At 35.4% G+C, this 12,842-nt stretch overlaps 1 protein-coding gene across 2 annotated transcripts; it reads right to left on the bottom strand.

The window, feature by feature from the left end:
* Positions 1-6,516: 6,516 nt before the first annotated feature.
* LOC137216434 (CREB3 regulatory factor) lies at positions 6,517-10,050 on the bottom strand. Of its 2 annotated transcripts, XM_067722461.1 has the most exons (2): positions 7,893-10,050; positions 6,517-7,296 (listed from the first exon to the last, which is right to left on the bottom strand). In XM_067722461.1, the coding sequence occupies exons 1-2, from the start codon at positions 9,777-9,779 to the stop codon at positions 7,195-7,197; spliced, it is 1,989 nt and encodes a 662-aa protein (XP_067578562.1). In that variant the 5' UTR covers positions 9,780-10,050; the 3' UTR covers positions 6,517-7,194. The 2 variants fall into 2 exon arrangements, with proteins under 2 accessions (XP_067578562.1, XP_067578561.1); XM_067722460.1 differs by lacking the exon at positions 6,517-7,296 and having other exon boundaries at positions 7,368-10,050.
* Between the last annotated feature and the right edge of the window lie 2,792 nt (positions 10,051-12,842).

Genomic DNA, 12,842 nt, shown 5'->3' on the forward strand with positions numbered 1-12,842 from the left:
TCAATATGCTGCTTAAAAGACACACTTGAGAGCTAAAGACACACACAGACTGAAAGTGAGGAGATGGAAAGAGGTATTTCATGCAAATGGAAATGAAAAGAAAGATGGGGGAGCAACCCTCATATCAGACAAAGTAGACTTTAAAACAGAGTCTATAACCAAAGACAAAGAAGGGCATTTTATAATGATAAAGGGATCAATACAAGAGAATATAACATTGTTAATATGTATGAACCTAATATATGAGCACCTAAATATATAAGGCAATTATTAACGGTTATAAAGGGAGAAATTGACAATAATACAGTAATAGTAGGGGACTTCAACAGTCCACTTTTTTTTTTAAACATCTTTATTGGAGTATAATTGCTTTACAATGTTGTGTTAGTTTCTGCTGTATAACAAAGTGAATCAGCTATATGGACAGATCATCCAGACATAAAATCAAAAAGGAAACAAGGGTCTTAAATGATACATTAGAACTGTTGGACTTAATAGATGTTTACAGGAAATTCACCCATATACAGCAGAATGCACCTCCTCTTTAAGTGTACAATGAACATTCTCCAGGATAGACCACATGCTAGGCCACAAAACAAGTCTCAAAAAATTTAAGAGGCCAAAAATTGTATAAGGCATTTTTTCCAACCACAATGGTATGAGACTAGAAATCAATCAGAAGAAGAAAAATGGGAAAAATACAAACACAGAGACTGAACAACATCCTACTAAAACACAATTGGGTCAATGAACGAATCAAAGTGGAAATCAGAAAACGGATTGAGTTCCTCATGTTTCTAATTAGATTATCTCAGCATCTTCCCAGCCCTTAAAAAAAAAGGTAATGAAAATAGGTTGAGACAAATGAAAATAAAAGCACAATTTTCTAAAATCTATGGAATGCTAAAAAATAGTTCTAAGAGGGAAGTACATAGTGATACAGGCCTTCCTCAAAAAATAAGAAAAATCCCAAATAAACAACCTAACTTACCACCTAAAGGGTTTAGAAAAAGAAGAAAAAACCAAACTTAAAGTGAGCAAAAGAAAGGAAATAATAAAGATCAGAGAGAAAACAGATAAAAGAAAGATTTTTTAAAAATAGAAAAAATCAATAAAACCAAGAAGTAGATTTTTGAAAAGATAAAAAAAATTGACAAACCTCTGGCTGGCCATGCTCACCAAGAAGAAGACATAGGACTCAAATAAACAAAATAAAAAATAAAAGAGGAGAAATAATAATCTATACTACAGAAATACAAAAAAAATCATAAGAGAATACTATGAACATATGTCATATGCCAACAGAATGGACAAACTAGAAGAAATTGACAAGTTTCTAGTAACATACAGACTGCCAAAACTGAATCAAGAAGAAACAGATAATTTGAACAGACCAGTCAATATAAGTGAAACAGAATCAATAATTGAACAAACTCCCTGCAAACAAAACTCCAGGACAGGATGGCTTCACTGGGGAAATCTACCAAACACACAAAGAAGAACTTATACCTATCCTTCTTAAACTCTTTCAAAAGATTGAAGATGAGGGGAAACTCCCAAATTCATTCTATCAAACCACCATCACCTTGATATCAAAACCAGACAAAGACACTACCAAGAAAAGAAAAATATAGGCCAGTATGTTTGATAAATATAGATGTAAAAATCCTCACCAAAATATGAACAAATCAAATCCAGCATTACATAAAGAGGATCATACACCATGATCAAGTTGGATTCATTCCAGGATCACAAGGATGGTTCAACATACTCAAATCAATTGGTGTTACACACCACATCAACAAAAGAAAAGACAAAAATTACATGATTATCTCAATTGATGCAGAAAAAGCATTTGATAAAATTAAACATCCATTCTTGATAAAAACTCTCACTAAAGTGGGTATAGAGGGAACATATCTCAACATAATAAAAGCCATTTATGACAAACCCACAGCCAACATGATACTCAAAGGTGAAAAGCTGAAAGCCTTCCCCCTAAATTCAGGAATAAGACAAGGATGCCCACTCTCACCACTTCTATTCAACTTAGTGTTAGAAGTACTAGCCACAGCAATCAGACAAGAAAAAGAAATAAAAGGTTTCCAAATTGGAAGTGAAAAGGTAAATTTTTTTTTTTTTTTTTTTTTTTGCGTTACGCGGGCCTCTCACTGTTGCGGCCTCTCCCGTTGCAGAGCACAGGCTCCGGACGCGCAGGCCCAGCGGCCATGGCTCACGGGCCCAGCCGCTCCGCGGCATGTGGGATCTTCCCAGACCGGGGCACGAACCCACGTCCCCTGCATCGGCAGGCGGACTCTCAACCACAGCGCCACCAGGGAAGCCCGAAAAGGTAAAATTTTTACTATATGCAGATGACATGATATTCTATACAGAAAACAGTAAATACTCCACATAAAAGCTATTAGTACTGATAAATGAATTCAGCAAGATAGCAGGACACAAGATTAATATACAGAAATTTTACACTAACAATGAAATATAGGAGAAAGTAAATAAACAATCCAGTTTAAAATCAAATTAAAAATACTATCGAGGAATAAACCTCATCAAGGAGATGAAAGCTATATATGCTGAGAACTCTAAAACACTGATAAAGTAAATAGAAGATGACTGAAAGAAATGGAAAGATATCCCATGCTCTTTGATTGGAAGAATTAATAAAGGTAAAATGGCAATACTAACCAAAGCAATCTACACATTTAATGCAATCCCTATCAAATTTCCTATGACATTTTTCACAGAACTAGAACAAGTAATCCTAAAATTTATATGGAACCCCAAAAGATGCAGAATTGCAAAAGTGATCCTGAGGAAAAAGAACAAAGCTGGAGGCCTAACTCTTCCAGACTTCAGACAATACTACTAAGGTACAGTAATCAAAACAGCATGATACTGGCATAAGAACAGACATATAGATCAATGGAACACAACAGAGAGCCAAAAATAAACTCACACACCTATGGTCAACTAATTGTTGACAAAGGAGGCAAAAATGTACAATGGAGAAAAGACAGTCTCTTCAACAAGCAGTGCTGGGAAAGCTGGGCAGCTGCATATAAATCAATGAAGTTAGGACACTCCCTCATACCATTCACAAAAATAAACTCAAAACAGCTTAAAGACTTAAACATAAGACATGACACCATAAAACTCCTAGCAGAGAACATAGGCAAAATATTCTCAGACATAAATCATAGCAATGTTTTCTTAGGTCAGTCTCCCATGGAAAAAAAAACAGCAAAAATAAACAAATGGTACATAATAAAACTTACAAGCTTTTGCACAGCAAAGGAAACTGTAAACAAAATGAAAAGACAACCTATGGACTGGGGAAAAAATATTTGCAAACGATGAGACCAACAAGGGCTTTATTTTCAAAGTGTACAAATACAACTCAATATCAAAAAAACCCAAACAACCCCATGAATAAAATAGACAGCAGACCTAAATAATTATTTCTCCAAAGAAGACATACAGATGGACAATAGGTACATGAAAAGATGCTCAACATTGCTAATTATTAGAGAAATGCAAACCAAAACTGATACAATGAGGTGATACAATGAGGTATCACCTCACACAAGTCAAAATGGCCATCATCAAAAAGTCTTTAAGGGCTTCCCTGGTGGCGCAGTGGTTCAGAGTCCGCCTGCCGATGCAGGGGACACAGGTTCGTGCCCCGGTCTGGGAAGATCCCATATGCCGCGGAGCGGCTGGGCCCGTGAGCCATGGCCGCTGAGCCTGCCTGTCCAGAGCCTGTGCTCCGCAAAGGGAGAGGCCACAACAGTGAGAGGCCCGCATACCGGAAAAAAGAAAAAAAAAAAGTCTTTAAATAATAAATGCTGGAGAGGGTGTGGAGTAAAGGGAACCCTCCTATACTATTGGTGGGAATATAAATTGGTGCAGCCACTATAGAAAACACTGTGAAGGTTTTTCTTAAAAATTTAGAATAGAGTTAAAATATGATCCAGCAATCCCACTCCTGGGCATGTATCTGGAAGAGATGAAAACTTTCATTCAAACAGATACACGCACCCCAATGTTCATAGCAGCACTGTTTACAATAGCCAAGAGATAAAAGCAACCTAAGTATCCATCAACAGATGAATGGAGAAAGATGGTGTGTGTATATATATATATATATATATATATATATATATATATATATATACACACACAACAGACTGTTACTCAGCCATAAAAAGGAATAAATTTTTTCCATTTGCAGCAACATGGGTGGACCTAGAGGTTATCATACTAAATGAAGTCAGACAGAGAAAGACAAATATCATATGATATCACTTATATGTGGAATCCAAAGAATAGTACAAATGAACTTATTTACAAAACAGAAAGAGACAAACAGACATAAAAAACAAACTTAAGATTATCAAAGGGGAAGGGTGGTGAATGGATAAACTAGGAGTATGGGATTAACAGATACACACTTCTATATATAAAATAGATAAACAACAAGGATTTACTGTATAGCACAGGTAACTATATTCCATATCTTATAATAACGTATAATGGAAAAGAAACAAAAAAATTAAAAAAATATAAACATAAATATATATATTCTTTGAAATATATATTTCCAAATCATTTTGCTGTACACCTGAAACTAACACAATGTTGTAAATCAACTATAGTTCAGTTAAAATAAATAACAAAATACCTAGGAATAAACTTAACCAAGGAGATTAAAGACCTATACTCTAAAAACTATAAGACATTAATCAAGTAAAGTAAGATGATACAAAGAAATGGAAAGACATCTCACGTTCACGGATTAGAAGAGTTAATATTGTTAAAATGTCCATAGTACCCTGAGTAATCTACAGACTTAATGCAATCCCTATCAGAATACCCATGGCAATTTTCACAGAACTAGAACAAAGAATCCTAAAATGTGTACAAAACTACAACAGACAGAGAATAGCCAAAGCAATCTTCAGGAAAAAAAAAAAAAAAAAAAGCTGGAGATATCATGCTCCCTGACTTCAGACTATACTACAAAGCCACAGTAATCAAAACAGTATGCTACTGGCACAAAAACAGACACATAGATAATAAAACAAAATAGAGAGCCAAGAAATAAACCCACACAAAATATGGTCAATTAATCTACAGCAAAGGAGTCAAGAATATAAAATTGGGAAAAGACAGTTTCTTCAATAAGTCATCCTGGGAATACAAGACAGCTACACATAAAAGAATGAAATTAAAACATTTTCTCAAACCATGTATAAAAATAAACTCAAAATGATTAAATACCTAAATGTAAGACCAGAAACTATAAAACTCCTAGAAGAAAAGAGGCAGAACAGTCTTTGACATAATTCTTAGAAATATTTTTAACTCTGTCTCCTAAGGCAAAGGAAGCAAAAGCAAAAGAACCCAAAAACCAAAACAAAACGAAAAAACACCTTTGCACAGCAAAGGAAATCATCAACAAAATGGAAAAACAATCTGTTGAATGGGAGAAAATATTTGCAAATTATATGATTAATAAGAAGTTAATATCCAAAATATAGAAAGAGCTCATAAAACTCAATAGCAAAAAACCAAACATCTCGACTAAAAACTTAGCAGAAGAACTGAACAGACATTTTTCCAAAGAATACATACAGATGGGCAACAGGCACATGAAAAGATGCTCAGCATCACTAATCATCAGAGAAATGCAAATCAAAACCTCAGTGAGGCATCACCTCACACTTGTCAGAATGGCTATCATCAAAAAGACCACTAATAAACATTGGTGAGGATGTGGAGAAATGAGAACCTTTGTACACTGTTGGTGGGAATGTATATTGGTGCAGCTATTATGAAAAACAGTATGGAAGTTTCCCAAAAAACTAAAAATAGAACTACCATATGATCCAGCAATTCCACTCCTGGGTACATATCTGGAAAAAAATGTAAACACTAATTTGAAAAGATGCATGCACCCCAGTGTCATAGCAGCATTATTTACAATAGTCAAGATATGGAAGCAACCTAAGTGTCCAGCAAGATATAGATGGATAAAAAAGGATGGGTATATATAAAAATGAATATTACTCAGCCATAAGAAAGAAATTCTGCCTTTTGCAACAACATGGATGGACCTGAAGGGTATTATGCTTAGTGAAATAAGTCAGATAAAGACACATACTGTATGTTATTACTTACATGTGGAATATAAAGAACAAACACATGAATGAATATAACAAAACAGAAACAAACTGACAGGTATAGCAAATTTACCCAAGCTGATAATCTCTCCCTTTTAAATGTGATGTTCAGATAATTTACATTTAATGTGATATTTGTACATTATAGGATTCCAAGTTCATCCATTTTTTTTCTTTCAGTACTTTCAGGATGTTTTTCTACTGTTATCTTGTTTGCATTTTTTTCTGGTAAGAAATCTTTGTCTTCCGTTCTTTGTTCTCTGTGTGTAATTTCTCTTTTTCTCTGTTGCTTTTTTTTTTTTTTTTTTTTGTCTTTACATATATATATACATAATACAATAAAAATAATCTGTATTTTGGTTGTTTGGTGGAAGTATACTACAATAAGCTAAATAAACTTTTTAATTTTCAAGGTCAAAAACTATTTTACCAATAGCTTACTAAAATGAAATATATTAAAATTTCCTACAATAAGTGCAGAAATAAAAAGACTTATAGACACCTAAATGGCCACCAACTTATCTACTATGGAAGCGAACTAGAGGAACAGCAAAATAATATCTGTATGTGTGGATGCTCCTTCTGTAGATAATTGGACCCAAACAGAAATAAAATTCACAGTTCAGTAAGATCCCTAACCCTGACCTTTTCGTTTTTCTTTTTTTTCTCCTTTTTTTTCATACATTCATACAGTATCATGTAAGCTGTGCAAAACTTTACTTAGACTGGCAGTATGCCATATCAGTTGCATTTGTCTTTGGTACAAAAAATAAAACAATCGCAATAATGTGCAAGTATTTGTCTTCTTCCGGTCAAGTACCGAAATATGAGTTTTCTAGGGCCATCTTTTTTTTGTTTGTTTTTTTGTTTTGTTTTTTATACAATACACAGACTCTGTGGCATATATCTACATTTCAACATAGTCCTATATACATTCAAAAAATTTGAAAAAGAGTTGGAACAAAAAAACATTTAAACCCCATAATTTTTCCATCTATATATCTTGTTTTTCCTCATTAGGGTTTTCATCATACAAAATATTACCAGTTTTATAGTTTCCCCAAAATACAAGGCACAAAGAATATGCTTTTTTTTTCTTACTTGCACAGACATTATATATATATTTATATATATATTTATATATACCATATTGAGCTCGGAAAATGAACATCTAATATGGCACATGGGCATGAGTGCTGGGTTGTGCCATGTACAAGTGAGATTAATGGTTGTGGAAAATTAGAATAAAAAGCAATAATTCTAAAAACAATCTAAACTGACTGTTTAAAAAAATGCTTCCTCAATTTTTTTGTGGTTCAGAGCATAAACCTGCCACAATATTTGGCATTTACTATTATCTTCACTCTTCCAAAATGTTTTGCTTTAACAGATTTTGTAATCTGTATCTAAACATCTACTTAAATGTATGAGTTTCAATTCTGATGCCAGTAGCAGTTTTAACCAACGGTTTATGCTCTGAAAATGTAATAATCAAGTATTTTGGATCATGCTTCACTTATGCTACTTAGTTCTTAAAACAATGTAACCTAATTGTAAATGTTTACATAATGCTAAACTGACATGCAAAACAGAATGAAAATTTACAATGAATAACGTGACAAACACAGACATTTCTGACCAGTGGTCCAATGAGGCTGATTACACTTTTGATGTTGGTATCCTTAGTCCTACAAGGCCTCCGGTGGGATTGCCTTCCGCAGTCTTCTCTAACACTTGGTTAACAAATTCTGAGGTTTGCCCAGCAACTGGGAGACCAAGAGTATCTTTAATGAGGATTTCAAGCTTCTGTCCCATGTTGGGTCCTCTCTCCTCTCTTGGATTCTGTACTCGGTTTACAATCTCTTGCTTGATGGAGTTGATTACAAACAATAAATTATCATATTCTGTGTTGAGGCCCCATAATTTCACTTTATTAGCTTCATACTGCGCTTTTTTCTTTAACCGACAAGCCCTGGAAGCCAGCTTATTTTTTTCCTTCCTTGACCTTGGCCGGGCTGTTAAGGGAAGCTCACTGACTGGAGTCAGATCACTAATCACCTTATTCAGTTTCCGTAGTTCATTGCCTATCTGGAGTAGTTTTTTAGGATTTGGAGTCAGGTCTTCCACATCCGTTCTCCGTGACTTCTTTACTGCATATTTTCCATGATGTAAGCCATTTTTCTGATACATGTTACTTGGCAAGGTATCTCTGTTCCATTCAGATGGCCTTAGCATCCTCTCTTGCTGTGATGGTGTGAGTTGTTCACTATACTCCCAGAAGTACCTTCTTTTACCTCTCTTCCGAGAGGTAATTGAAGTCATCTCCTTCAAATCTTCCACAGAATCATTTTCATAGCCTGGTTCAGAGAAAGTGTCACTGATGTCATCATCCTTGTCATCTTCATAATCCTCTTCCTCTTCTTCCTCTTCCTCGTTTTCAGAAAGTTCGTGCTCGCTGCCAAATCCTTCATCATGGTCCTCATCGTCAACATCTTCCTCGTCCTCCTCCTCTTCTTCAGGACTGCATTTGGTTGGCTGTTCACCCAAGTTGTCAGAGACAAAAAGGGAATAATTGTGCTCTTCTTTTTTCTGGGATGAATCTGAGACCGATGTGCTGGCAGAAAGGCTGCTACTCTCTCCTGCTGCAATAGACACAGGCCCCTCCTGGGGCAGGGGACTGAGTAATAGTTCCTGGGTTTCTTTAAAAGGCAAAGCTGGAGTGGCATGGCCCTGCAGAGGCTCCGTCCCTTTTTTCTCTGGTCTTTTGGCTACGGCACCACAGTAGCAGGTGTTCTCCTTTGCTGCATCTGCATGAACCTGGCTCAGTAGAGGCCGGCTCTGCTGCACTGGGTTGATCTTTACCTTTGCCTTTTTCACATAGTCTTTACATTCAACATGAAAGTTCACTTTTTCATTATGATACATGTTGGTCTTCACCATGATTTGTGTGCTTGAAGTGGGTTTACTTGCTTTTTGGACACAGTCTGACAAAGGGACCTCAGCCTGAAGAGTCTTAGAAGAACACACAGGAGCAGCTGCTCTACTTGCGATCTTTTTACCAGGGAATGATGAGGGCAAGGGATTTTGTTTGACACTGAAAAGTGAATCAGGGTAATAAAGGGAATCAGAAACAGACTGAGAGTCCTCGCTATTAAGCTGGGCCAAAGTTGGAGTTTTACTTATGACCTCTTCATCTTGGTAAGGGCTAGAAAAGTCATCGAGACCCAAGTAATCCACTTCTTTTGTTCCCCAGATGTCACAGCTGGTTAGTTTGGTGTACTTCGTTAAGTCTTCACAGTATGTATCCCACTGTTCCCAGTTTGAGGTTAAAGTACCCTCGTTATCCAGGACATCTGTGAAAGACTCCAGATTTTCAATGTCTTTGCAGTCCTCCAAAGAAAGGAAGTTGTCTCTAGGATTTTGCTGGTAGTTCATCTCTCTATCCAGTTCATACATGAAATCTGGATCTGAACTGTTTGCTAAGAGATCTGTGCTCGTCAGAGTCTGTTCTGAAAAGGTGTGGCTTCGAAAGGCATCCCCAAAAGGCGGATCCATTCCGCTTACACTAGGCTGAGGCATTTCCAAGCCCAGATCCTGTGAGTCCGATCCCAAACTTCTTTTTTTTCTCGTTTGTAAATTCCTTTCCAGCTTTACTTTTAATTTCAAGATCAAAGATGATTTTCACAATAAACAGTAGGTTTCCCAGAATGCCTTCAATTCAACTGCTTGTATCACTGTTGTTTTTTTAATAATTCTGTGCGAATCTGTGGGAGTGGGGGCGGCTCAGGGGCTGGGTCCGGTTCCGCTGCAGGGGCCGCGGCCCCTCTCCATGCTTCCTCGGGTTTGTTTTGTTTATTGTTGCTACTTTTAAGATTTTCTCTTTATAATATCACTAGTTTAAACAATTAACTGTAATATTTTGTGTATTACTTATTATTACATTAAAAAAATTACCTCCCAAACTCAGGAGCTAAAAAAATGGTTTATTATCTCATGATTTCTGTGCACCCAGAATTTGGATGTTGCTTGTCTGCATCTGTGTCTCAGACTGCCCACCAAACTACAATCAAGTGGTTGGCTGGGGCTACAGTCATATCAAGGTTCAGGTGGGCCAAGTTCTGATTCCAAGATCACTTAGTAATTCTTGGCAGGATTCATATCCTTGTGGATTGTTAAGCTGAGGACTTCATTCAGTTCCTCACTGGTTGTTGGTCAGAAGATACCCTCAGTTCCTTGCCATATGGGTATCTCTATAGGGCAGTTTACAACACTGCATCTGGGTTCATCAACGTCAACAAGAAAGTACCAGCAAGTTAGAAATCATGGTCATTCATAACTGAATGTCAGAAATGACACCCCATCACTTTTTTTATATTCTATTCATTTGGCCCAACTTACATTCAAGAGGTTGAGATTATACAAGGGCATTTATATCAGGAGGTGGAAGTCATTGTGGTATATATTTCAGAAGACTGCTTACCATACTTGTAGTTTTCTTCATGTCTCTTGTGCTTGGGTTTTGTTGAGCTTCTTGTATAACTTTCTTCAAATTTGAAACTTTCAGCCATTATGTATTCAAATATTTTTGACCCTCCTTCTCTCTCCTGGAGATCCCAAATACATATATATATACTGAGGTTGTTTAATTTTTGAGGAAATACCAAATTGTTTTCCACAGTGCTGAATCAGTTTATATTCCCACCAACAATGTACAAGAGTTCCAGTTTCTCCATATCCTCACCAATAATTATTTTGCATTAAAAAAATAGTTATCCTAATGGTTGTGAAGTGGTATCTCATGGTTTTGATATGTATTCTCTAATGGTTAATGATGTTTTTTAATTGGATTGTCATTTTGTTGTTGAGTTGTTAAGAGTTCTTTATAAATTCTTGACCCTTATTAGACATGATTTACAGAAAATTTTCCCATTATATACATTACCTCTTCCTCTTCTTAATAATGTTCTTTGGTGCACAAAAGTCTTTAATTTTGATGAAGTCCAATTTATCTATTTTTCTGTTGTCCATGCTTTTGGTATCATCTCTAAGAAATCATTGCCAAATCAAAGGTCATGAAGAATTACCCCTAAGTTTTATTCTAAGAACTTTGCATGTGGGTATCCAGACACCCCACCCCTTCTTGCTGAAGAGAGTATTCTTTCCCCACTGATGACCTAGGCATTCTTGCCAAAAATTAATTTGTCATAGATGTTAAGATTTATTTCTGGATGCTCAATTCTATTATATCTACCTATGTATTTGTCCTTAGGCCAGTGCCATATTTTTTTATTACTATAGATTTGTAGAAGGTTTGAAATTGGGAATGTTAATTCTCCAATACTTTTCTTCTATGCAAGAGTGCTTAGGCTAATCAAGGACCCTTGTTATTCCTTAACAACTTGATGATTACCTTTTCTATTTCTGAAAGAAAAAAGAAAAGGCCAATAAAATTTTTATATTTACTGCATTGAATCTGTAGACAGTTTTGGTTTGTACTAACATTTTAACAATATTAAGTCTCCCAATCCATGAACATGTGATGTCTTTCTATTTATTTAAGCCTTTTTTAATTTCCTAAGCAATATTTTATAGTTTTTAGTATACAAGTGTTTCACTTTCCTGGTTAGATTTTATTCCTACATATTCTATTGTTTGGTTGGTATTTTAAATTGGTTTCTTAAATTACTTTCATATTGCTCATTGCTGGTATACAGAAACACACTGTTGATTTTTTTTATTAGCTCTAGCAATTTTTTATGGATTCTTTGGGATTTTCTACATATACAATCAAGTCATCTGAATAGGGATGGCTTCACTTCTTTCCAGTTTGAATGCCTATTATTTTTTGTCTTGCCTAATTGCTCTGTCTAGAACATGTATCACAATAGAATAGAAGCAGTGAAAGCAGCAATTTTTATCTTGTTCTTGATCATAGGAAGAAAATTTACAGTCATTTACCACTGAGTATAATTTCAACTTTGGATTTTCATAAATATTTTTTATCATGTTGAGGGAATTCCTTTCCACTTTTTGTTGAGTGTTTTTTTTTTTTATCATCAATGGGTATTGGATTTTGACAAATGCTTTTCCTGCATCAGTTGAAATGACCATGTGGTTTTTTCCCCCTTCATTCTATTAATGTGGTACATTACATTGATTTTCTTAGATTGAACTACCCTTGCATTCCTGGGATAAATTCCACTTAACCATAGTGAATAATCCTTTCAGTATGCTGTTATATTTGGTCTGCTACTTTTTGCTGAGGATTTTTACATCTATATTTATAAGGGGTACTGGCCTGTAATTTTTTGTGTGTGTGATATCTTTGGCATTGGTAGGAGGGTAATGCTGGTATCATAGAATAAACTGAAGTGTTTCCCCCTTCGTTTATATTTTTTAGAAGATTTTAACAAGGATTGGTGTTAATTCTTCTTTAAATGTTTGGTATATTCACCAGTGAATCAATCTGTTCCTGGACTTTCCTTCTGGGGGACATTTTTGATAACTCTTCCAATCTACTTTTTATAGGTCTGTTCAGAATTTATATTTTTCTTGAGTTAGAATTGGTAGTTTATGTGTTTCTAGGAATTTTCCTATATCATCTAGGTTATCTAATTTGTTGGTGTTACAACTGTTTACAGT

Source organism: Pseudorca crassidens, chromosome X (genome assembly GCF_039906515.1).
Source record: "Pseudorca crassidens isolate mPseCra1 chromosome X, mPseCra1.hap1, whole genome shotgun sequence".
Classification (NCBI taxonomy): Eukaryota; Metazoa; Chordata; class Mammalia; order Artiodactyla; family Delphinidae; genus Pseudorca; species Pseudorca crassidens.

Coding starts and splice junctions, on each gene's coding strand:
- LOC137216434 (XM_067722461.1), bottom strand. CDS start 9,779: ATGCCTCAGCCTAGTGTAAGCGGAATGGATCCGCCTTTTGGGGATGCC. Junction 7,297..7,892: donor GCAATCCCACCGGAGGCCTT/GTAGGACTAAGG, acceptor TGTGCAAGTAAG/AAAAAAAAAGCATATTCTTT.